Source organism: Falco rusticolus, chromosome 6 (genome assembly GCF_015220075.1).
Source record: "Falco rusticolus isolate bFalRus1 chromosome 6, bFalRus1.pri, whole genome shotgun sequence".
Taxonomy (NCBI): Eukaryota; Metazoa; Chordata; class Aves; order Falconiformes; family Falconidae; genus Falco; species Falco rusticolus.
Window position 1 is genome coordinate 23,730,989 of NC_051192.1, and position 26,805 is coordinate 23,757,793.

Consider the following 26,805-nt stretch of genomic DNA (forward strand, 5'->3'; position numbering starts at 1 on the left):
TGCCAGGCAAAAGTTAAAAAAAAATAAGTCATTGACTATGAGAAAGGAAAAAAACCCTTGAGGATATGACTGAAGTCAAAAGAGAAGCAGCAAGATTAAACAGAGCACGAGCAGGGTGGAACAGCAGTCCTCGTGGATGGCACCGAGCAGATACCCTTCACTTCAGGTGAGACAACAACTTATACATCCCTCCACTGTGGATAGCTGGCAAAAAGAGATGGGTCAGGAGAGGGACAGATGGTGAAATACAAGAGAACAAGGAAGCAAACCATCATGAGAGAAGTGTTTTATGAAAGCCTGCAGTGAAGTGTAATGCTCAGAGTCTTCAGAGCCCATGAAACCAGCCTGGACTGCTGCCTGTGTAACGAAGGCATCCTTGGGGTCAGCCCAACTGCCAGTGCCCAGCCGGGACACATAAGGCTGGAAAAGCCACAGAAGGGGCTGGGAGTTGCTCTTCCCTGCCTGAGATGAGGTGAGTTTGTTTTCAGAGGATAAAAAGGACTGAGGTAAAGAAGGACTCTTTCTCTGGAGGTATCTTAAAAAGTCCCAAAGATACAGTAAGTTAAAAGAAAATGCTTGCAGACAGGTAAAAGAGAACGAATCAATATTTTCACTAAACAAAAAAGGTATCTTTCACAGGCAACTGGTGAGACCTTTCCTTCTTGCAGTGAAGCAGCAGCACATCTCTAAACACAAAGCGCTGAAACAATTGCAACTGGATGGTGGTGAAAAAAATAATGTGGTTGAACCACTAAGGAGGCACAAATAGGAGAAGTAAATCTCCCTTTACATTGTGGTGAGTTGATGGAAAAAGGGAAGCATCTTTTTTAGAGATGGGACAAAGTTGGATTGCTTTCATGCCAACAGAAAAAGATCAGTCATGTGTAAATCTTCATACAAAAGAAAAAATGCCTAACACAATCCCGGGCATGTTTGGTTCAGATGCACCACTGCAACAGAAGATTTAGATGACTTCCCAGGACAGCACAGGTGGGTACCGAGGAAGAACAACCAAGGCACCACAGCATCATCCACTAGTGCCTGACCTGTGACAGGGCATTTTAATAGAACCATGATCAGGTTTGGGTTTCTTCTACTGGCACGCACACTCCAGGAGCATCTGTCTTAAATGACAGTTAAACAGAATTCCATTAAGGTGAAAACAGAAATAATAAGACTTCCAAGATGCCTTGATACTGGAAGATGTAGAAGTTGGGACAGATATTTCTGGAGACTTTCTTCACCTTGGGATTTTGTAACAGTCAACTTTTCACACTACTAGATTTTTATTTTTTTAAATGCAATACTGGACCATTAATTATCACTTCAATACCTCAGTTAGTTCTTATATCTGTTTAACGCTGGGAGGAGAGTCATAATTCAGGAGACTCTGCTCTGCTAGGAGCATCTGCATTTGTTATTCATTGCCCTTCTCTGAATACTTGGGATAGCTCTGCTCACATGCAATACTACTTACTCAGAAAGTCCTATTTCTCAGCTACCAGTGCAGATCTGAGATGGCCTCCAACTCTCTTGCTATATGCAACATCCTGTTTTCTGGATGTGGAGGCACTGTTTGTTGTCCACAAGGTGCATTCATTCAATCTGTTTTCAGGACTCTAGCCCAGGCCCTTCCCAGCCAGTCTTGCTGTGCTACTTTGTGCAGTGATTTGCCTGGGATTCAGTCTGGTCTCACAAAGCCTTTTTCACTAAGTCCTCCCCCTGGCTATAATCAGCACTTCCATTCTCCATCAGGCAGCCTTGGACTCTTGGTCCGCTGCCCACCTCTCAGTGGGTATGGCACCAAAGGACCCTGAGGATAGACAGGAGTTTCAAAAGCAGATTCATAGGGCTCGATGAAGACTACAGAAGTCTGACCAGAAAGGATAATAAGTCTTCCAAAAAATTATTTCTTTGCATCCTGTCATACCATAAAAGTACATTACAGACCATAGATTGTCTGGACTTACAAATGAATTCCCAATGTTTAATCTATCTGAATTTCTTTCTTGTGGTTTTTTACTTCAGTGTAATCCTTCACTAAACATTTTTCAGCCATTAGCTCAGGACTATACATTTTTCATTATTAAACTGCCTCATGTTTTCATTATATCTGCATGTCAGATTTTACTTAGTGATATATCAGTGGGATCACCTCTCTTATTACTGCACTTGAATTCCTCTTCTGAGAGAAATACAGTTATTTCAGATGAAAAGAGGCTCCTCAAAGCTAGATGGCCATGAAGTATATTGTCACAACAGCTACTCAGATTATTCTTGCCCGACCCATGACAATTTGTATGAACTGAAGTAATATCAAAGTAATATCACCTATGAGAAGGGAACCAAACCAAAAATTATTTTCTGGGGCAAGGTGCTATGTGTAGCTGGAGGAAACACCTGCCCCATGCAAGAGTTGCCTAAATAGACAAGACAGACAAAAGGTGTGAGAAAAGAAGTGTTGTTGCCCCATGTTACAAACTGGGACCTGAGTCACAGGGTGAGTAAGTGATCCGGCGAAGGTCACACAGGAAATCTGTGACACAATTGGTTATTAAACCCAGATTTCCTGATTTGCCACTGAATCCCATAATTACAAGACCATCCTTCCTGTCCCTTCCAACTCTATCCATAAAGTACCTCAGCAGTTCGGCAATGCTTTATAGGAAGAAAAAGCCTTCTGTGCATCCTGCAGCGTGATCTTGGATGACTCGCATCACTGGGTCCAAATCCATGGCCCTAGAGCCTGGCTGAGAAATTGTATTTCCTCGTTCCCATCAGGCTACCTGCCTACCCTCATGCAGATGTCCTCCAACCCAGCTCGTGCCTTGGCACCCAGCCTGCTCCGCTTCCTCACACCACCATCCCTGCTCCTTGCCCACAGTTCCTCTCACAGCCCTCCGTGCAGGCATCTGAACCAATCCTGCCCCTGCCTTCTGGTTTGTTGCGGTTTCCTCACTTTGTTGGTCGTGGTCTGGCTAGTGAGGCTGTAGATAGGAGGCCCTGGAGTTCTTCAGGGCGGATCCTGCAGTGCATTCAGTGATTCTACTTGAAACAAATCAAATGAGGTCACAGTGCACACAGGTTAGCTAAATCTTATCCCTCATACTTCAATAAAAAGGAAAAAAAAGAGTAAAGATGGCTGTGTCAGGAGGAAGACCACCAAGAAGATTTCTACCAGCAGGGGGAGGAGACTTGCAGCTTCAGGAATACCGAATTTCTTAGAGATTTAGGGAGCTTCCGGAAATCCGAAGACAAAGAGACAAAAAAGATTGGGCTGGGACTTCTATGAATAAGAGACAGAAAAGAGATGTGAGGATATGAAGTGGACACAACTCAGCCTACCTAAGAAAGGAAACAACTGAAAGCAAACATCTGAAATATCAGGTTTAACAGGAAGATAATTATACAATGTCACAGATTTCCATAATGTGCTGAAGAAGACTCAGATCTAGATGAAAAAATAATTTGGGTCTGTTCTTAATGGTCTTCTGAAAGGTCTAAAAACTGGTTTTGGAAGTGTTAAAGAAGTAGGTAGTGGAAATAAAGAGAAGATACCAACAGGCAAGCCTCCCTATGGAAGAAGCAGCAAACTCATTTTCAAGTTTAAAAAAACAGAGCCATATGGCTGGATGGTAATGCAGGGCTGAACCCTATTTAATATCAGCATTAACACTATAGAAGCTGTTGCTATAGTAGTGACATCTGGAAGAAACCTTCAAATAGATTATTCTCTAACCTGGATGAAGGATTCTGCCAGTCTGTCTGTCAAAGAAAGCCTTCAGAGCAAATCAATAACAAAGATCTCATTACCTGAATGCAATGTAATTCAGTGGCTAATCAGTTTGACAACATTAAATATATAAGGAGAGAAGAAAAGAAGGGTGGAAACCAGAAGACGTAATTAACAGCCAGGAAGGCAGAAATTACTCCAGGAACATGAAAAGAAACATCAGACTTTTGTACGTCACTATCCACAGAACTTGATCAGAAAAATCACACCTCCACTCTATAAACTGTTCCCAGTCCAGCTGATACCGTTCATAGGCTCCACTTAAAAAGCAGCAACATTACCAATGGATACTATTATTAGTAAAGAGGAGAGCTGCATGCACAAAATGCTGTTAATTGCCAGAGCAGTGATAGATACAACGTCCCATCTTTGTTTAATGTTGGTCTGAATCCCTGTTTTTCTTTGGCCAAGTGGGAAGGTTCGTCTTGACTAATTGAGTCTGCTGAGCACAGACATTTGGCAGCCTCTGGAAATTCAATTCCTCCTTGTAGCTGGCCTCTCTGGCTGAAACAGTATGTGAAATTGTTGCTAGAAAAAGGAGTTTGTTGGTCTGTTTGTTGTTTGTACTTACACAAAAGCATTTTGGACCTGATTTATTTCTCCTCACTCAGCTGAAGTTGACAGGAGCAATTCTCAGCACCGCTTGCACCTTATGTAGTCACTGAAATCATAAAAGACTGTAAGAAAATTAACAGTGCCAATTCCATTCACTTGCACAATGTACAAAACAACTGCATGTCAAACACTCTGATGTGAAATGGTGATCATGACCATATGTTTTTGGAAGTTAACAGACTGTATGTGGGGATACAGCATTTTACTCTAGAGTTATCATTGAAAAAATCTTGGAAATAGTAATTGACATTTTTCATATTTGTTTTCAAAAAATGCTGCATTTTACATCCTTTAATGTAATATATCTATTTGTTTCCTGCAGGGAACAAAATTATTTATTCATTGAATAGACTTTGACATTCATCAGAGGTCTTATCCAGGCCCCTTCAAAGTCAGTGTGGATGAATACCTGGTCCAACCCTGTATGTCTTCACCATTCAGTGAGGCAGATCTGTCAGAGAGCAAAGGCATGGCACAATTCCTGACCTGCAGCCTATGGGCTTCCCAGGGGAGCAAGGCAATCCTGCTTCTCATGAACAGGCATGGGCCCACACTTAATAGGCTACATTATTTACCCTATGAAGCAACAGAAGTTTCATCGTACAGTCCAGTGGGAGCAGATTCTTGCAGAGTTCCCTAACGTCATCTAATGTGCCACCTGCAGACGTCTCAGAAAATTAGTGGTTTTATAGTTCACACTGTCCTGATTGTTCAAAGACATATGTGAGTGGGAGCTAGATACACTATCCATATGAGTAACATTTAATACCAATATCACCTAGAAGTTAACACAAAATGTGCTATTTTCAGTATGCCATAACCCTCACACAAACAGTGATTCTGGACTTTCTTGTTCATGAAGCAGTCAGAATGTACAAAGGTCAGGCACTGTTCAAAAGGTGAAAACAGAGACAATCTTTAGGCCAAAAAGCCCATGCTCTTTGCAAATTATTATTTTTTATTTAAATATACAAGGTTGGTTAAAGTTATTTAATACCAGAAATCATGAAGTCTAAGCAGGAGTAGCTGTAAAGAGAGGAAAAAGTAGATGGAGCACTAGAAAAAAAATAGAGATTTTGCTCCAGTTCTGAGAAAGTGGTTAAGAAGTCCCTGGATGGCTGTTCATGTAGTTCTTACTCTGGCAAAACTGCCACTGACTTTAATTGCAGTTCACTCAGTTGGATCAGCCTGCTAATCAACTAAGCACTTTTCATTTCATGACAATAAGAAGGTGTGCTGAAAATGCCATCATATCTCTAACCATCTTCAAAGCCTAGAATGTCTTCACACCATTTCATGGGTTTCCCCTTTCCAGTACTAAAAAAGGATGCTATAAAAGTCATGATTTAAATGATATATTGCATTTTTATGGACTTGGAAGCTAATTTTGCTTAGAAGTATTTTTATGGACTTTGGAAGCCGAGAGTGGGGGGAAGCAGAGTTCCTAAGATCAAAAACTTTCCTTCTGTAGAAAAAGGTTTCAGGGGAAGCAGTTTCTGCCTCCTTTGGACAGGTCTCAATTGCTTCTCAGGTTCCGATATTGAAAGGTTTTTGCTGAAAAATACATGTAAAGAGGGAATTCATTTTATCTGCCTTGCAAACAAAAGGGATTATTTTCAGTTTCTCTTATGAGAGGGAGAAGGGTGGGGGTGTGTCTTTTCAGGGAAAAGCTGTGAGATATTTTCCTTAATTAGTTTAATTACAAAATGTACTAAGACTATTAGATAAACATTAGGCTGTTTTCGGGTTCAAAACAGGCAGATGTTAGCAGGATTAAATCGAAATACTTTATATGCCTTTGAAGATTTTTTTCACTCAGAGTCCTCAGCTATTTTTTTTTTTTTGGTCTTTTTAGGCTCTGTAGCAGCTCATATTATTATTTTTTTTCTTTTGATTAAAATTATGTCCATCTAACTCACGCAAGTCAGCTTTCATTAGCAAAGCAAGTGGGATTTGGTCCATGGTATCACATTTCTGGAATCTGATGATTTCTTTTGTATTCATCCATTCTCCCTGCTCTGATCAGATTCTAATTACAGCCAAATTACAGCTATTGTCTCAAAGGCTGAGTAACATATTTGTGGTGGTGGTAGGGGGGGGGGGAACCAGAAGATGGCTGATTTAAAAATAGGAATTATACAAAGTAATAAGAGTTGTTTGTAATATTTTTTTAATGCAAGATGGCAATGGTGGGGAGGGGAAGGCACCTCTACATCCAAGTAGGAAAGAGTGTACAGTTTGCTGAATTGAAGCTGTCTTTCTACAGCTCCCTTCACTATTAAGACTCTAACAGCTGCTATGAGGCACGGAAGAACTAGGTAACTCCAAAGTAAGAATCACAAAACATACTGCTTTAGGACCTAACAAAGAGTTTATGGAATATATCAACAGGTAAAGTATCACTGGAGAAATAAACATAGAACATATAGAGAAATATTCATAGTCATGAGTAAATCTGCTATAAACTTCTATTTATGTCACAGTTATATACATACTGAGGGAAGAAAAAACACTATACTAATCAAATGGGTAAAGAACTGAACACCATGCTTGAGTACGCTCATAAGCAATAACAACGCTTCTCTCAAACCATTGAAATGATTTCCAAACTGAATACAGGCCAATGGCATTTCAGGCACAAATGTCCTTAAGTGTAATTATTTTATCACCTGAGAGTGACAACCTGACATAACTGCTTTTAAAGGTATGAATGTCATCAACTATAAATTAAAACAGAACTCAAAGTAAAAAGGGCAATGAACTATTTTGGTCAGAAAGGCAGTTTCCAGTGCTAACGTATTTACAAAGCATTTTTACTTTGTCACTTTTAAAATCTATTGCTAAAGAGCACCTCTAAGATTGGTTATTACCAGCCTGCAAATTACTCCAAGATACACGCAAAGCCAAATGAAAGACTTCTCAAACATTCTTGCATATCAATAGAAGTTGTTTTACAAGAACAAGGCTAAATGCAGTATATTTTACTGCATCACCCTGCTGGTCACTCAAAAGGAGCTTTGGGTACTCAGCAGCCTTTTGCCTCCAGAACTGGTCTAGAAGTGTGCGTTCATTGTTTTCTCTAAGTCTATCCTCACCAGCATCCACCAAGTAGAAATTAACAAAACCCACCAGGTAGGCTGATGCTGAACAGATAAGTTCACCAAAAAAATCCATGAAACACAAGAAAATAGTATATGGATAATGCCGCAAAAACAGTGATATATCACTACACATTCAGTAAAAAAATGTGAATATTGTGAATTGTAAAGAGTACACATCTTGAATGTCTGCTCGCATGTGCACAGACAGCCCAGTGCCCTACCTTTCACATGCAGTAATCTCTTTAAAAACCTCTGATGAAAAAATACAGGCTAAAATCCATGAAATGTTTTTCCTGTACACAAGCTGAGATGTGCAGGTCTTCCTCAGAAAGAACTGTATAAATATCGTCAGGTGTTAGTATAATGCAATGACCATCAGATTTCAGTAAATGACTAAATCTATTAAATGATTAAGTCCTTGAGCACACCAATTCATGTCAAGTGTAAACATACGGTGAAACACTTTTAAATCAATTACCTGATGATAAAGGAATAATCTTCTTACTGAAAGCAATTAATGTATGTCAGGGCTATGCATTTAAGAGGTTTCCAGGATCAGAACCATCCATTTGATAGTACCTAAACTCACACTTTCAGAAGCTAAATATCACTAGCAGATGTTGAGTAGTACTGAAGCACAGAGAAAACTAAATAGTGTTTAATTTTTTTTTCTTCCGGCACATTTCATACCGCAGGATCTCACAACATTATACTTTACACAACACTGAAATGCCACCACTGATTTCCCTCCTGCCGTTTTTTTCACTACCAGTAAAGGTGACATGGGGAGGGGAGCAGAAGTGGCGTGCTGCTCCACTTGTCCTGCTAAGAGTGGTATTGTGGAGCTCTTAGTAGCAAGGGTGACATGAATAGCATGTGAAAAAGAGATGTGATAGGGCTGGTTGATGCATTTTGCAGCAGTGTCTGAGCTACTCAAGGTGATTACGGTTGTGGAGCCAGACACAGCATGCCTGTGCCGGACTGGGCACATAACCTGCTTGTTCTGAGACCCCTGGACCACAAAAACTGAGACTTTTGAGTGGCCCCAACATACACCAAGCCAGCTGACAAAGAAGAAATACAGTCAGTAGTTTAACCAAGAGCATTTACAGAAATTGTGTATAGGACCTGCCACATTTTCTTTTGACTGTCTTGCCAGCCAGGCCCATCTCCTGTTGTCAGCAGAAACTGTGGCCCTTGGTCTTGCTCTTGGCAATGTCAACCTAAGGATAAATGAAGGACTGCAACTGCCTCCCTTTTCATACTCTTTTTCAGTCTCCTTTACTCCTTCCAGCCTTTTAGTTCCCACTTCTACAAATTACTATTTTTTTTAATTATTTTTTCAGTATTGTGGCATGGAGATGTGGGTAGAGGTGTGTCACCACCATGGTGACAGAGCTAGGAGTCACCCTGTACATATAACCACTAAGAGGTCACGTCCTGAGCAGAAGAATGATAGCGAATGCCAAGCATGAGCTCAGGGGGCCTAGCTGAAAAGCAGTCTTCAGCATGCATTATGTTGGGTACTTCAAACATGCTGGGAAGATCTCATAGCATTGCACTGTGGCTATGCTGAATGACATGCAGCGTTAAGTGACGCTCATGCGCAGCGTGACTATGCCCATGTAATGCACAGAGAAACTGCATTACACATGGCTTGTGCAAGAAGTCTAGTCTCAATGAATATGCAATGTACATTCATTCTGCAGCAGGGCCTTAAGGCAGCCCAGTTAAGTGGCAGCGACAACTGTGGGTGTTGGTGGAGTACACTGATACCCATTCCGCTGAGAAATAGTAGCATGTTTCTGGGGCAGTCACAGCAGTTCATCCAGCACAAGTTCTGTGTTCTGCAGCATTGCAGGCTTTGTGTGGGTTAGGCTCACCCAAGGTTGCAATAGGATGGCGACCTCTCCTTTCTCAGTCCCCCCTCTAGCTTTCATCCTAATTCTGTGAGAGAGAAGTTTGCTCTTCCCAGCACATGGGGAAGGGAGAAATTCCAGCCCGCTGCCAGCCATGGCTCAGAAACTTAAGCTGTCAGATGCAGACAAACAGATAGGTAAGTAGTTGCAGATGGAGTGCAGATAGAGATGGAGACGTGTCATGAGTCTTGGGACTTTCTTTTCCTTTGGTCGACTGGCCTTTGGCACCAGACTTTTCCTAAAGTTTCACTAGGTGCATCCTTACTTCATTTGGTTAGTCCATCTACCACGTAGGGTCCCGGCAATTTCCTCCTCCCTGCCCTTTCCTTCATGCTGTCCTCACACACCTGTATTGGAGGGGTGGGGTTTAGCTAGGGCTTCACTGTATCACTGAGTGATATCACTCATTGAGTGGTCTCAGTGTGCCTATGTCTGTATGGCAAACAAAATCAGAGGGGGGAAAAACAGTCGCAGTCAGAAACAGTTCCAGGATCACTATGTCCAGTAAAATCTTTGGACCTGTGTGGTTTTGCTCTGATTGTATTCTGAGAGCCACTTCCCGAAGTGACGTACAGGACCCTTAGATGTAGAGAGGTCCTTGGCCTACAGAGTCCCAGCCTTGGCTGACTGCATGACAAATGATGACAAAATTAATTTCCCTCCAACCCGCATCCCAGGTTTCACTGACAGGTTAAGAAGAATCCCCACCCATACAGGATGACACAGAACCAAACCCTCAGGGACATCGTATGCAGTATAGATGTATCACACTGAAGTATTTGACTTGTAGCAACTTTTCGCTCTCACTGCCCTTATATCCCCAAACTGACTGCTGGAACTTCAGCTATGGTTTACCTCCAATGTACAGTCTATATACTATACATAACCATCAGCAAAAAACTTTGAGCTTTCTCCCATGTCTGCTGAACTTCATTACAAATTCCCCTTAACCTTTAATGTGTAGATTCAAGTTCTTTCTCTAATGACTGAAGATCACTTTTAAAACCAGACCACTTCTATGTATTAAAACCTGAGAAAGAAGTTTAAAAGACCCTCTTCTACTGTTTCCAAACCCAAACAATTGACCAAATTGCTTAATTTCAAAGTCTTTCAGAGTGGAAAAAAATGTCCTCAGTCTCTGCACACCAAACTAAGCCACAAATATGTTTTTACCGTGACCATTTACAGCTGGGAAATGTGTGGTTTGTAATGGAATGATCATACAGCTTTAGCTTGGGATGTCACAGGCCTTCTGGTAAGGTAAGAGAGAACGGAGCTAGTTCTGATCTTTCTAGGTTACGTTAGGCACAACTGTTGTAGTAAAGCAGCTCCCTGGCCCTTCACACAGTTTTACCAGTTCTGGGTTTTGTGGAATTCTTTTTTTAATAAATATATGGTCTAAGGCCCAGCTTGAAACAAAAATGTTCGTTGCTTGCTGAGTTGTATGAACTTTGGAAATATGGCAATAAAATGGACACATATGTTCTATCATTATTATTATTATTATGCTTAAGGGCTACAAAAATAAATCATTCTCCAAGCTCACACGGACAAAATGAGTACTGCCTTCTGTGAGAGTCTGTACTTACATGTATCTGTTTACTTAGATGCATCTGTTCTTGATATCTCGTGGAAAAATCAAATATTGTATCTTATGAAAAACCATTGCTGAAGCATTGTTCAGAAAATCAATCGTAAACCAGAAGTCCATTAAAAAAAGTGAATACCTGGGTCTCTCTGCTTGGAACTCTCTTTTATTGTTATTAATAGATCATTTATCTTCAATATGGTTGGAGATAAAAATTCCTTTTTAAAGTGATGAAATGATGAGATTTGCAAGTGCTGAAACCCCCTGATCTCCCCCTCTCTCTCATCACCTGATACCGGCTTAAGGTTTCACAGTTTGTAAAAATCAATGGGAAGTTCTGCCTTTGCCAGTGGCTCAGGCCAATTTAATAAGTACCCGAACAGAGAGGCAGCCTGTCGAAGGGGCAGTCACCTTTTGCCTGGCAGGAGGAGCTGCGAGGGCCGGGACACTGGAGCGCATTGTGTCCCCGTGCAAAGGCCTTCATCAGCAGCGATGAGATTTCTTGGGATATCTTCTCCAAGACCTGCTTCCCACTCCCCCACCCCCCCAGCCTGCCCGTAACCCAGAGGGGAACCTGTGAGGGGATGGCCAGCTTCTGCCGCAGGACGTGGTTACTGGGATGGGGGGACTTCACATTTCCCGTAAAGGGCTTTCTCCTCTCTCACTGGGACAAGCACTTCAGAGGGAAACTCCAAGCAGCTGCTGGGCAATTTCCTTCCAACTCTGTCCCAACATCGCTGTTTACAGTTTTAGGAAGGCAGCTCCGACTGCCCCTTCTCCTCCTCTCCCTCCCACTTGTTCCAAGTTTGTCGATACCCGATCCACGACCATATTTTCTCCTTCCCTGGAGGAGTTTTGCGCTCCACTGACCTCAAGTTCAGCCCCAGCAAGGCTGGCAGGAGGGCTCAGCTGGTTCTCGTTCCCCCACTTGCTGCAGTCCCTTGTGCTGGACAAGCAAAACCAGTGTAATTCAAGCGGAGGGAACCCTTCCCTCGCCTGCTTCTCACAGCCCCGGGCTCTACTGCTGGGGAAAAAAGTTCATCCGCCCCGGTCCCAGCCCACGGAGGTGAACCCCCTACGCTCCGTCCATGGAGGCCACCGGTGCTGGGGGCAAACGAGCACGTCCAGACCCTCCCCCCGGCTCTGGCTGCCCTTAGCTCTCTCCTCCCCGGTCTGCACCGCTCCTCGCCGCCTGACACCGCGCACCGCACCGCGCACCTGCGGCCCTGCCCGCCTTCCCCAGGTGGGTCCCGGCCCCGCGGCACGGCTGTGGGTGCACGGGGGTGCAGCGCCGGGGGTCGGCAGTGGGATGGGTGAAGGGGTCGAGGGAGTGGACGGACGGACGGACGGACGGACGGACGGACGGACGGCTGTGCGTTTAACTTCCCTTGCAGCTTGATCTCCAGGTGGTTCCCCTCCCACCCTGTACCACCGCTCTTCACCACCGGACCTCTCTTGCCTCCCCGCCTCCCCTCCCCACTTCTCCCTTTTCGGCAGTGACAAAGCCTTTTTCTTTAACCCGTTCGGGCTGTTCGCTGCGATCCGCCGAAGATGGATTGACAAGAGGTTGGGAGGTCGGGGGCTTTCGCTCTGTCACCGGCTGCGCGGCCCCCGCCTTGCGCGCCGCCCCACGCCCGGGCGCGGGCAGCCGCGGCGGTGCGCGGAGCTGCCGCCGGCCACTCGTGGAGGGGACGGGCGCGGGAGCCTCGGGTGGAAAGAAAGGGTGCGCGGGCGGGCGCGGCGCAGACCCCCGCGAAACCCGGAGCAGGGGAGGGGAGGGATCCCCCCGCGGATCCACCAGCCCGGCTCTCCCGCCGGCTTACGCGGCGCCCCGCGGAGGCGGCGCGCCGGCGGGGGGCGGGCAGGGCAGGGCAGGGCAGGGCTGGCTGCCCGCGCCGCGGCTCCGCGCTGGCTCCGCGGCCCGGCGGGGAGACCCGCGCTGATTCCCGCCGCTCGGAGCCATTCCGACGCTGGCCCAACAACACGCGGAAACCGCGGCCCCTCCGGTGGCTCCTTCTGCGCCACTGGCCACCCAAACATTCGTGCAATGCCGGCATTCGTTGCTGTCTAATTAGCGGCGCCCGAATCCGTCTGCTTCGTCTTGTTCTTCAAGACGTGGCTGCTACGCGAGCGCACATCAAAAAAGGAAAAAAACCACACCTATATTTTAATTAAATTACCTCGCCCTGCTCGCGGGGGGCTGGGGGGAGGGAACCCCCAAACCACATTCTGGGAGATTATCTCTACTTTCTGCCCGCTCTGCCCAGGGTTATTCATTCCGGTTGCCGTGCTGTTATTTATTGGCGTGTATTTATGTTTCCTAGTAGTTAAATAGTAAAGCTGTTTACGCAAACTGCAGCAAGGGAACCGAGGCAAAAAGATTTTTGGAAGGATGTGAAAATCAGTGTGGTTTGATAGTGCCAGGACTACGGCGGAGCTCGCATTTAAATCGCACTCTTCGTCCTAGCGCTTTGGTTGCGCGTAAAAAGAAAAGAAAAAGAACAAAGAAAAGAAAGAAAAAATAAAAGTCCCATACGCTGGGAATAATGTGCTTTTCGCGGTGCTGCCGAGGGGCTGGTGGTGGAAACCCGCCCGAGTTTGCTCCGCGCCAGCCCGGGGAAAGCTCCCGCGGCCGGAGCGCCCCGCGCCCGCCAGCCGCGCAGGGGCCGCCGCGGCGGGGACACCGAGCCCCGGCGCGCGCGGCTCCAGCCCCGCCGGCGGCTCCCGCCGAGGCCGCCCAGGTGCGCGGGGCGGCGCGGAGCTGCAGGTGAGCCGGGCCGGTGCCCCCCGCGGGCTGAGGCCGCTGCTTAACGGAGAGCGGTGCAAAGGCAGAGAGACCATTAACGCCGCGCTAACTGAGCCTCTCCTCCGCGCCCATCCCGCCCCCGCCGCTGCGGCGCGGCAGCATCTGGGCACACCTCGCAGGTGGGGCGCGGGGCCTCGGGGAGCCCCCCGGGGTCCCCCGCGGGGCTGGCGGCGCGGCTGCCGGTGACGTTTTGCCAGCGCCCAGCCCGACCGGGGTCTGTTTTCCTCTCCCCTTGCACCAAAGCTGGTGGAATGACCGTGCGGCCGCCCGGCACAGCCTGACGCTTTGGCTGCCCGGGGCTGCGCACCGCCAGCGCGGAACTTGTCGGTGGTTCCTGCGCTGGAAGGTCGGTCAGTCACCACCGGCAAGTCCTGATGCTCAGGAAACGCACCCGGGCGGGTGTCGGGAAGGAGAGTGGGCATCTTTTGGATTTTTCCCTTGTTCTTCCCGGAGGTTTATGTGAAATAAAAAAGTCCCGTTACAGTGCGGTTTAAAGTGCACGATTTTATGATAAAACACGAAGTCCCTCGACAAAGGGTTTAGGTTCAGTCCGAGGAAATACCTTGTCCCTCCGCGCCGCGGTGCCGGGGGCGGGAGGCGGCCGGGCCGGGCCGGGCCGGGCCGGGCCGACCCGAGCCGAGCCGAGCCGAGTCGAGTCGAGCAGAGCCGCGGAGCGGGGAGCCGCTCGCAGGGGCTACTTCAAACGTGCCCCCTCGTACAGGGTTTATAAAAACCGATCCCCATCTGCAAGCAGCTCCTCAGATGCCAAATGACCTGTTATTTTCGGCTGCCTGAGTTTACCACTTGCCTCTGGGGTAAAACAACGGTAACCTTCCAACAATAAACTTACCCTGGGGGTGGAAATGAGATTCCGGGAGGCTGCTGATGTCTTCCTTGGATTGTCCTAAATGTGACATTTTGCATAGTCTTTAGTGGCTCTCTGGTCATTAAAACACCACGGAATTATTGGGGGGAGAGGGGTGTCAAAGACAAGGGGGCCTGTGCTTGCAGGGGGAGAGATGCACATGCTGGATTTTAGGAGTGGGGAACAGCGATCTTCCTTCAAGCACTTACTTTCCTCCTAAATCATGCTTTTCAAATCCAATTCACCTAATTCAGTGAGGACCTGAGCCTCTTCCTCACTGGTACAAAAAAGATCGGGTTGTTGGGGCTCTGGTCTGGTTGGCAAGCTATTGATTTCCCAGCTATCGGGCAGACAGACTGAATGCAATTCAGCAGATGCAAACAGGCAGAGCCTGGCTGAGAGATTGTTTTCCTCCAGAAAGTAACCTTGCAAGGTGCTGAGGTTATTGACTTTGGAGTGGAGAAGGAGGTGTCTGATAATCTGCTCACGCCCTATCTCCCTTAGATTTATAGATCAGGGCCTCCCTGTCACTCCTGAAAATATAATCATGCTGGCAATAAACCCTGAGGGAAGAATGAGACGGCAAGTGTTTTTTCTCAGAGCTAACGCAGTGACCTTTGAGTTACATACTTAAACGAGCCATGATGTTATAGCCAGCCCAGCGCTAGTCTGATTGCCCTGTCTTGGTTAAGCTGCCCAAGAAGGTGCCATAGCTGTCCCCGCACAAGCAGGGCTGGCAGCACCCCCCATACCCACAGCGCAGGGACACCCAGAGCACAGCACCTTGCTCTGGGAATGAAACTGCTGCCACAAGGTGTGGGGATGGTTCTGAGATACATCGCTTGGGAGCCAGGGAGAGATCTGTCTCACTTCGTTTCACCAGATGGGAAAGCTACACCAGAGGGACTGAGCTTTTTTTCTGCTGCCCCCCCCTCCTTTTTCTTTTTTTCTTTTTCTTTTTTTTTTTTTTTTTGACAGAAACATTTCCTGTCTTCTTTGCAAAAATGTATTTTATGACCATCTTGCTGTGCAGATTTCCCTCTTTCTGGACATTGCACAGAGTAATGCAACACCTTCAATCTGTAGAGCAGATACCTCTTGATTTCTTTATCTCAGAACATGCCTTTGTCTCTCCTTCGACCTGTTCTTGCTCTTCAGTGAAAACTCACCTTTTTACAAGCTGTCAAACGTAACACTAACAGCTGAGCATTCCTTAGGAAAAAAAAACATATTTACTTAAAAATCACTTAGTATTTATAGCTCCTTGATTTTTTATTAGCCTTTTAACAATGTCTCTCACTTTAACACTAATCCAGAGGGAAGGGGCTCTCTCCTGTGCTTGTGGCAGATATATCAAAACAGAGAAGGGGAAAAGAGTTGTTTAATCTCTTCTAGTATTTCTGATATTTAAGGCCATTTTGGAACAAGTAAAAGACCCCACTTTAGTGTGCCCCCTGCTAAAAAAAAATATTGTTTCCAAATTTCATGGTCTAGCTGGTTATAAGCAGGATTCAAACAAACAGCCCAAAAGGCTGCAAATGCAATGCTTCCACAATCCCATTCCACAGAGGAGGCATCATTTCCCAAGGGACCTCATTTAACAAGGAAGAACTTTTAATCAGGAGATGAAAGTTTGGCCCTTTGAGACAAAGATGGCCCAGGATTCACAGCTCCCCTTCACTTTCCTTCCTAAACTCAATTGAGTAACCCCAGCCTGCCCACAGTCTGGCAGATGGAAGGGGAGGATAAGTGCAACTAAGTGGTATCCATCTTAAATGGCGCAAGTGGTTACTTTGGCCAAATGCTTGACAGACTGAGAGGAATTTCAGAGAGGCCCAAGGCAGCCACGAAAATGGGTAACAGCTTGGCAAATGTTAAACGGCAAACACAAGATTTGAAAAACACATTCACTGATTTGCCTCTTAATATACTGTAGTGACTCAGGATGGAAATCTGGACATCACTGTGGATAACAGTGAAAACCTCTGGTCAAAGGGCAGCAACAGTAAAGGAAGCTAATTAAATATTGGATAGCAAAGGAAAGGGGAGGCAGGCGTGGGAGAAAGATTTACATAAGCTTCGTCATCATGTAAATCAGCGGGAAGCCCCTGCCAGGAATAGGATCTCAAAAGAAAAGCACAGAAATAAAATGGCCCAGGGAAAAGCACCACGAATTGTCAGCGGTATAGACAACACTGGTATTTGAAAAGATCATGGCTGCTTTGGGGAATATGGGATAATGAGAGGGTAAGATGAATAACACAGATGTGTAAAATATAATGGGTGTAATATAAGGTAGATTTGGAACTTCTTGGCCACCCTCATGACTTGTATGAGTAATACATAAACAAGACGAGGAAATGGAAAAGAGATCTTAGGAATTTTCTGTACAAGGCAGTTACCTTGTGGAATGCACTGTCATCACATGCCATTAAAAGCAAGGTCTTGATGGAATTCAAAGAAAAATATACATATGGATATTGTATTGATATGTATGGAGTTGTATTCCTAATCAAGGTAATAGTTTTGTACTATCATATTTAGAAGAAATGCAAGTCTTCATCTCGAAGTCCAAGTAATAGAACGTGTAGACAGAAACATGATTACACTAGCAATACTTTTTTTCGGTGGTTTTTGCAGCTTCCTCTGAAGTAGCCACCAACAGACATAATTTGAGGTTAAATACTGGATAAACCTTGGACTGAGCTAGTATGACCGTTCCTATGTTTCTACATCTCCTGGAGAGGCTTTCTTTCCTGGACAGTTTTTAGCCCTCCTTACTAGTGCCAAGTCTGGAACTGAATTCACAGAATAGAAGTACCAAATATGACACTAAAATATTAAGTAGAACAATTCAAATAATGTTCTATCCTTTTCTGCATGTTTATTACAGCACCAATGTGAATTAGGATGTCTCATTGACTGTCAGAAAAATATTATAAGTCTCCAGATTTTTGAACAGGAGACTTGGGAGTTTTTGGAAATGTTGCATACTGCCAAAATAATAATGTGTGATGTATAAACTGTTTCCTTCTCGACCTATTCAAAATAAGAATCATGACCATTTGTCTGTTTCTTCACACGTGGTAGAGTCAGTTTGACTGTCCTTTCCAATTCAAGTAATCACTACAGGAAATCTTTATATTAGTGTTCTAATTTGAGGGCTTAACTTTGTTTTTAGTGGAACTAGAAAAGAGTACAAACATGCAACGTAAACTTTCTTTAAAACTACAAAGAGAAAAGTTCCACTTTTATTTTTGTTCCTTAACTTTTAATAAGAATAACTTTAATTTAACACATCTGGGCAGCTTGCAGACTATCAGATAGTGCCTGCATATCTGGTGTTCTAAGTACCCTGGACAAATAATAATAAAAAATATCTCTAATTAAATAAACACAAGAACAAGCACTGACACTTATCAACTGCCCTTACAGACCTGCAACACTGTTTCTTTGCCCTTCCAAACATGCATCTATTCCAGGCAAGGCAAAAAGAGTTGCGGGCTTGCACCCTGACAGAAAATAGTAATATCAGGCTGTTTGAAGCTCAGCAATAAATTAAGCAGCAAATTTCCAGGACTCTAATACAGTAATTTCTCCCTCAGTACAGACTACCTCCGGTAACTGAAATTTCAGAGGTAAGGAAATTTCTCAACTAGACTCTTTGCCACTTCACATTTTCCATGTGGATTGCTGAAGCATGTTACAAACTTGAAAGCAACATTTACAGTTGCTGGGACATGGTGGACTGCTTTACAGAGAAATATCAGTTACCTTGTACAGAAAAAGTAAGACACAACATCCTGCCCAAGATTCTGGGAAGTCTGTTTAGTTCAGGAGTAGAAAGCTTAGTAGAATTCCCATAGCCAGACCACTTTTCCACATCGTGTTTAATCCGGCTGCCCCACCTCACACAGCACCACGCTTTTGTCACATTTTGTCTGTATCAGTTGTCTTTACAGACGAAGGACAAAAAAGGGTGTAGACTGCCCCAAAGCACTTTTCCATCAGCTCTTTTTTTCAGAACAGGATGCCATTTAGACTCATGCATACCATTATCATAAATAACCTCAGAACTACTTAAATCACAAAGAGAGTTTGCAAGCATTTGGAAACAAAAATATGCACCAGGTATACATTTTAATTTATCCTTCCGTCTTGTTTTTTGCTGATAAACGTTGGTAAATGAGAATATTGTGAAAACCACATAAAGGGACAGCTTTGAGTTCACTCATGCCTCTCTTCACTGCTCAGCACCCTGGTGCGTGTTTTCTGTGTACCTTAACATGCAAACACAGGCTTGGCTGTCTCAGATTATTCTGCTGTTGATCATAAAACATTATTCTGCTAGGCAGCGCTCCCCCCTGCAACTCTAAGGATGGAAAGCCTTTTTGTCAGTTGATTTAAAAATGTATTTCACTTGTTTGAGACCACTTTTTCTGATGTTGCAAAAGCCGATAAAGTCCCCAAATTTACTTAAAACATCACAGACACTTGATGGACGCTTAACTTGATATTCCTTTAATTCTAGCCTTTTGTAAGTAAAACTGATGCTCTTTTAATTGCAAATATTTAAATCAAAATGCTCTGTGATGGAAGTGTGATAACAAATAAATACGTTCCTGCCTCTTCTTAAACTGAAAAAAAAGAGTCAAGTTCCTTCCTCTCACTTTCTGTATTTTTCCATCTTTTCCTTTTCTTTTCTGAGCATCCAAAGGTAATAGAGATTGATAAAAATGTAGGAGCGGGTGGGTGGATGGGTGTCAGGCAGGAGGAGGAGAAGGAAGATAACATTATTCCAGACTCTTGCTCTGTTTTGTTAGGACAGATTTAATCTTCGGGCAGCATCAGGAGATAGGCCTGAATGACTGCCTGATCATCTCTTCACTCTCTCTTTTATCTGGATTACCCCTCCACTCTTTTCAGGGATGATATCTCACTATTCTTATTTGGTAAATTAGGCTATTGTTTCCCTGTATTTCACTTATTGTAAAATGTTTTCTTTCTTAACTTCTGGCCATTGTTCCAGGGCAGTGAGCATGCTGTCACTGGAAAGGGGATTCGAGAGAACTATATAATTGGGGACAGATTCTGTCCTATTTTGCCTGTTAGCAGTAGCTTGCTGTCTAGTGCTCTTGATTTCATGGGGGGTTCTAGCAGAAAAAAACATGGATAGAAGGGGTGAAATCAGGCCTTGTAATTAAAGGGAAAATTAAGGAAAGATAATGAATATTATAGAATACGGAATAGTCTCAAATGGCAATTTAATTTTCAAGTTAGCAAATACTCAGAATGACAGGCCATGCACTGGGTGGTTATTGAGAAAGCATTTGTTCACAGTCTGATTTATCAATGCTTCTTGTTGCCTCATGATAAACACTAAAAGAAGAAAGAAACACAAACACAAATATCACAGTAATTTTTGTTCTGTTTAACAGTGAATCTCAAGGCTAATGGTTTTAGTTCAGAAGCAGAAATTTCAGGACAGAATACTAAAATGTGTGGTGCCGGGACTTCATTTATTGTCACTGCAATGTATATTCTGTGCAGTAATATTTTATCTAACTGTGCTTTGAAAATAACCCACCCCCCCAACCAAATTCAACATAATTATATATTTCTTGTTCATGCTGAGTAAAACATGTCAGACATTTTGGGAAATCAGGCTGAGGTGCAGAGGAACCAAGCATACTAGGACTTCACAGGACACGCAGCCTGATGGTTAGCACCGGCATCAGCCAGGCTTTGACGAAAGCCAAGCAATTGCTTTGCTTGTGACAAGGGCTTAGGCAAAGGTGGTTACAGGCCAGCTCATGGAAGATGATGAACATGTGTTGTGCCATGTTTGATGACTGTTGAGAGAAGGCCAGAGTGAAAGAACTTATATAAAAGCATTAGCAAGGACATAATGCCAGTTGACTCACTCGGCACAATGTCATGTCTGCACAGGGCATGTGAAGCTGTAATTAGTGAAGTGCTGCTGTGTCTTCCAGAAACTGCTGGGAGCCACCAGCTCCGTTACATGGTTAATGACCACCTGCCCATAAGCACCATGCAGGCGATGGGCATTTCACAGGAGGCATGTGGAGAGCTTCTCTGGAGAAGGCTACTGCTCTTTTCTGGCTCTTTCTCGTCCCATTTGAATGGTACCAGCATTTAGATCAGAAGTGATCATGGCAAAACTTATTCTTCTTACAGAAAGGTCAGGTCCGTGAGAGTGGGGTGCCCACAGTAAAAGAGGGGAGCAAGAGCAAAGTTGTAACTCCTTTTTCCTATTTAATTGCTCTTTCAAAACGAAGCAGGGAGGCAACAGCATTTGACATACTTGTATTGAGTGTGCCTCCCACACCCACCCTGGAAGCTCAAAAAACCATGATGCTGGGCCAGATCCATCCCTGGCTAAACGTGCAGTGCTGGTCTCGCGGGTGGCGGGGTACTGAGCAGCTGGTGCCCGTAGGTGTGGGTACAGTGCGTTTTGGTGGGAAGTGCGGAGAGGACCGGTGGGGGCACCGCCACATCCCCGTGCCAGACACTGGAAATTGCCTGAGGTGACCCACCCTGTGCAAGCCTCTCCAGTGGCATTTTCACCAGCCCCTTTAGATAAATTGACTGAAGGGATCAAGGAGGTTAGGGGGGACAGGACATACATGTGATCAGTCCCCACTAGGCTGGGGAAAGTGTCCCTGCCTACGGCTCTGAAATGCCCCACTCCTACCAGTCAGCCCCCTGCACCCCTCTGCTGCAGCACTACATGGCCCTCCCCAGCCCGGAGCTCCCATGGACCCGGTTATCTTTTCATTATTCTCACTTTTTTCCTACTTCAGATGCGAGAGGAGGGCTGGCAGCGCTGGGTGCGCAGCGCCGTTACCGCCGCCGCGGGCCCAGGGGCGGCCCCGCACCCCGCCGGGCCTGAGGGGAGGCCGCTGCCCCGGCGCCGACCCGCGCCCTGACAGGGGGTCGGGGGTGCAGCTCAGCCCCGCAGCCCCCCCTGGAGCGAGGGGAGCAGCGGGGAGCCCCCTCGCTGCGAGGGCTTCCGTTGGGCTCCCGTTAGGCGCCGCGGCCCCCCGGGAGCCCCTTGGCGGGGCCAAAGTGAAAGTGAAGCGCCTCCCGAAACCCTTTGGGGGTGGCGGCAGGAGCCATGTGACAGCCGGGAAGCAGCGCGGCCGCACGGGGTTGCGGAGGGCGATTACCGGGAGGCGGGGGGGTGCGGGGGTGTACGATTCTAACGGCTGCGGTGCGCCCCCCCGCCCGCCCCGGCAGCAGCGCCGAGCGGCCCCGCGCCGCTCCCTGCCCTCCCCTTCCCGCGGTCCCGCACCGCCGGCGCCTTCCTCCGCGGCCGCGCTCAGCCCGTCCCTGGGGGCGGCGGCGCGGGAGGCCGGGCAGGGCGGGCGGCACCCCCTTCCCTCCCCTCTCCTCCGCCGCGTCCCCCTCAGGCAGGGCAGGGCAGGAGCGCGGCCCGCAGCGCTGCCCCCGAGAGGAGGGACTCCCCTCCCCGGCATGGTCACGGCGGCTTATTAGGGTGGTCGTCTCCCTCCTTTTTTCCTCTTAATTATTATTTTCCATTTTCCTCCTCCTCGCCGCGGCTGTCACTGCTCCCACCGTTACTCTTACCACGCTTCTTCCCGGGGCTCGCGGCGCGGCCCTGCCCCGCCGCCCCTTTGTGCCCGGCGCGATGAGGCGAGGGGCCGGCGGGCGCGGCCGGCCCGCGGCGCCCGGGGGCAGCGGCAGGTAAGCAGGGCGGCGGCGGGGGGCGGGCACGCAGGGCAGCCGCTCTTTACCGCCAGTGCGGGCGGGCGAGCGAGGTGCCGGTGCGGCGGGGAGGGCGCGGAGCGGCGTGGCGTGGCTGTGCGCAGTGACATCCGATGCCGGGCCGGGTTGGGACAGGCCGGGCCCCCCCGCCCCGCCGCCCGCCCGCCCGCCCGCCCCCGGAGCAGCCCGCTCGCCCCCGGAGCAGCCCGCTCCTCACCCGCGCCGCCGCGGCCAGCCGGGCTTGTACCTTCCTTTGTTGTACTTAGGCTGTGTATAAAAACTTGTTGTCACCGCCACCCAAAAGGACACCCTCTCCCATCCCCCCATCCCTGCTTGAGACCTCTGGGGTCTCTGCCCCTTCGCGGGTTGCCCTTTGCTTTAACTCTCCCCGTCCCTTCCCGGTATTAAACCTGTCTCCGGCTGCGTATCTTCCCTCTCTCCAGCCTGCCCACCCCGAGGGCCCCCCTCCAACTTCTGTCCCCGTTTTGATTATTTTTTCTTACCCCCCCACGCCCCGGTTTCTAAGGGACACCCTCCAACCTGTCTGTAGGTATGTTTGTGTAACCAGACACTGAGAGTAGCTGTCTGCCGAGGAATTAACTCGGTAACCCCCAAAGCTTAGTTTGCATTCAATAGAGGTGTTTGTTTTTCAGGTTTAAACCTCCAGACGGGTTGAAGAAATCGCCCGAAACGAACCACTTGGCAGATTTTGTTTCCTCCCTTGAAATCCCTGTGGACGTGGAGCAGGTGGGGGATCGGGACGGGAGAGATTTTGGGGGAGTGGGAGGGGGTGGTGGGATGGAGAATGACCAGGAGCTGAGTGGTGTGGGAAGAAAGAGAAAAGGGCTTTAAAGTTGGGAGAGTGGAGCCGCGTTTCCCCCCTTCCTCTCCTCTGAGGGCAGGGAGGATAGCTCAAGGCTCTCACTCTCGTTCGTTAAAAATAAATACTACAGAAGTTGGCAGATTTTGTAGTTCTAGAGAAGTGGATTCTCTCCAGGATTAACGTAAAAAATGTTGATGTTTGAGGAACTGCTCTTGCTCAACCCGTAAATAAAGTGGAGATGTTGACAGTTTGTCTAGCCTCTAGTAAACGAGAAAAAAAAAAACCATTTCATTTCTTGAAGGGCATCAATAATTGTGAGGGGGGGAGGGAGAGGAAGGAGTTTAACTATTAACCTTTATCTGAGATCGTAAATGAGTTGAAACTCGTGTTTCTGAAGCTTCTTTTATGCATTTGCTTTTCTGTTTCCCCCCTTCCGCTTTCCTTCCCTGGAGATGGTGAAAGGTAAATGAAAACGATGATGCTCACATTAATTGGACAAGCAGGCGATTTTATGGCTCACCAGTAAAAAATAAATGCCACAGGAAAGTTGCTTGTTTGTAGTGCAAGCAGTGGGAAAGTGGTCTGGAGGGTGTGTGTGTGGGGACGGCAAATCAGCGGGGCTGGCTGTGGGTTGTGCTCTTACTTTAGGGGGTTTTGGTTTTGTGTTTCCAGATCATTCACTTGAAGACGCCGGAGGACGATTTGTGGAAGGTAAGAGAGCCTTTTCCCCAACAATATCCTCTGGGGCCACATACTGTGCGTACCTCAGTATTTGCCTACCACTCAGGCCCACACTGCCAGCACACTCGTGCTGCGAAGTGATAAATAGGAGAATGCTGAGCTGTTGCTGGCCACGGTGTGGATATTGGGAAGCACAGCATTTTTTAGCAAACAGATGAGCTGCTTTTATGCACTAAGATGCTTGTGAAGCTGATTAATTCCTCCTGTCCAAAAATGGGGTACCTTTTCTTAATCGGGACATAGCGTAGGCAAACAGGAGATGAAGAATACAATGAAAAAGTTTCTGTCCTGTTTTCTGCATGTAGAAATAATATGCCTAACTTAACATGTAGGTTGTTTCCAACAAAGATGTTAGTAATTTTGGTATGAATTGGGGGGGAAAAAATATCCTTGTATTTCTTAATTGCAGCTTTCACAAATGTGTTGTTATGTTACTTTGTGACATTTGTCTGAAGTGAAATAAAATGGCTCTTACTACTACTGAAAATAAACCGTGTCCAGCCATCAGAGCTTTCCTCTTTCCTACAGGATTAATGAAGTGAATGCTGGAGATCTTGGGGAGGAGGCAAGGGTGGGAGAGATACAGGATCATAAAATTTGGCAGAGCAAGTGTTTGGGGGGTAGGTGTGTGTCTTTGTTAGTTTGTCAGTATTGCAATTACAAGCAAAGTACGCTGTTCAGTAAATGCAAATTCAAGTAATCTAAAATGAATATTGTAGAAATGCTTTCCCATTTTTTTTTCCTTAGGAAGAAAAGAGTCTTTCACTTGATTGTTATTATTTTGTCATTCTCTTGTCTAGGAATCAAATACAAAGACCGAGTAATACTGCTTATTCTCATGAGTTACTGTAGAAATCTGTACAGCATACTAGGTTCTGAGGTAGTTCCTCTTCCCTTCCCTTTAAATAAGTCCCTGCCAGCAACAAGTGTGTTGATATACTGATCTGAAGGACTTGGGCACGATGCCAACTCAAGCAATTTAAATGACATGGTTAATAGTGTTTCTACTGTCCTTATCACGCAGTGAACTTCCAAGTGATAATCGTGGATGACAAATTAACTCAAGTTGTAGCTCTCCTGTTCAGATGAACTTCATTTTGCTCTGATGGAGAAATATTAAGTGCTAATTCCAGATGAACTGTAAGAATTTGCAAAATATACCTCTCTCCTCTAAACATGTGATTTCTTTCTGGCAAATAACAGCCAATTAGATTATCTGAAAGAATTTCTAATGCTGAAGTGTTCCCATGGGTTCTACTGCTAGCAGTGTCGTTTTCTTAAGTTTTTCTGTAGTAATAAATTTACGTGGAACACTGCATCCTTCAAATGAATCCTTATCAAACACTTCAAAAGAGAAAGTAAATTTACATAAAGTAGGTAGACAGTATAATATGTCTAACAAATTAAACCACTCTGTAATTCCTGTAAAGCGTTTTGGATTGAAGTGAAAATGATTGTTCCATCAACTTCAATTTAAAATAGGTAACCTTTAAAAAGCATTTAATATAATTTCAGTAGTATGCACACTGGCAAACGGTAAGCTATTTCACAGTGGAAGTTTTAAAGTTTTTTGAGTACCCCTGGCACTCATCCTGACTTTTTGCTGTGTAGAATTAAAAATTATAGCATAATATGAAACTACAGAAGAAGAGGCAGAGTAGTACAGTTGATAGTTTAACTGCAGATTGCATGTATGATTGCTTAGATTATTATTTCTATTTTTTGCAAGATTTGATCCTAAAAATATCTTTGCTAGATCTCATCTTCCTGATTTCCAACACTGCTAAGTCTTGCCAAAAGCCATAGAAACACTCATGTTCTCAGCAGCTGTTAAGAACTTGCTAAAGCACTTAATAATAATATGTTTCGTGTCTTGTGGCTGTGATTAAAATACAGTGCTGTGTGCTAAACTAGTAAGTTTGGAAATGCTATTCTTAATGGCCAAGATTGTATTTTTGAAAATTCATACTTGACTGCAGATTGTCGAATTTCACAGGTTTGATTCCTTGTGGCTCTGTTTGCAAAATTCATTCCTTTGAGAACAGTGAAAACTTACTAGATTCTACCTGTCTTAAAAGTAAGAATAATAATAAAAATAATCACTTTCCTAAAAGCCTTGTACAATTGAAGAAGTCTGGCAGATTGGTTTTCCTTTTTTTTTTCTTTTTAAATTTGTGTCACCAATCATGTTATAGCCACAAAAAAAAAAAGTTATTTAAGTGTTAGCTTTGGTAAAATTGAAGGACCCAACCTGAGATAGTACTGTAGTACTGGAATCTTACCATGAAACTCCTATTGCCCAGAGTATGAGTCAAAGAAAGGAATGTGCCTTTATGTATATATTTGCTATATATTAGTTATGTTACTTTTAGTCATTCCTTGACCATATGGATCTGCTCTATTCAATAAAACTATTTGTTTGTTCCAAGTAACATTTGGAAAGACACTGGATATGAAAGCACAGTATCTCTAGAAATGCTTTTAGATTGTTGATCACTCCTCCTTTTCGATGCTCTGAAATTATGATGGTGGCTTTCTAATACTCAGGATGTGAAGTTAAAAGTGATCTTTGTTGTTAAGCCTTGTAATTTATGAGGTTTTTTTCTCTGCAGCCCTCCTCAAACCTGATAGCTCTTTCAGTTTCACAGTTGGCCTCATGTTCCACTTTTCTTTTTGCTTTGAAGGCTGGGTGGAAGGCTTGTCAGGGTTTGCAGTTGTACTGCTCTGTGCAGGTCTGGGTGGCTGTGCTTGAAACCATATGGGTGTTACTCTTCAAGAATTGTTGCCACTGTTCCCAGTTTCTCT

General features: G+C 45.6%; 1 protein-coding gene across 1 annotated transcript; it reads left to right on the forward strand.

Moving 5' to 3' along the window:
• The first annotated feature begins 20,619 nt into the window (after positions 1 to 20,619).
• LOC119149890 lies at positions 20,620 to 24,310 on the forward strand. The gene is made up of 4 exons (XM_037391754.1): positions 20,620 to 20,766; positions 22,703 to 22,986; positions 23,090 to 23,183; positions 23,932 to 24,310. Exons 1-4 carry the CDS (start codon positions 20,620 to 20,622, stop codon positions 24,079 to 24,081), a joined length of 675 nt encoding a protein of 224 aa, XP_037247651.1. The 3' UTR covers positions 24,082 to 24,310.
• Positions 24,311 to 26,805: the final 2,495 nt, after the last annotated feature.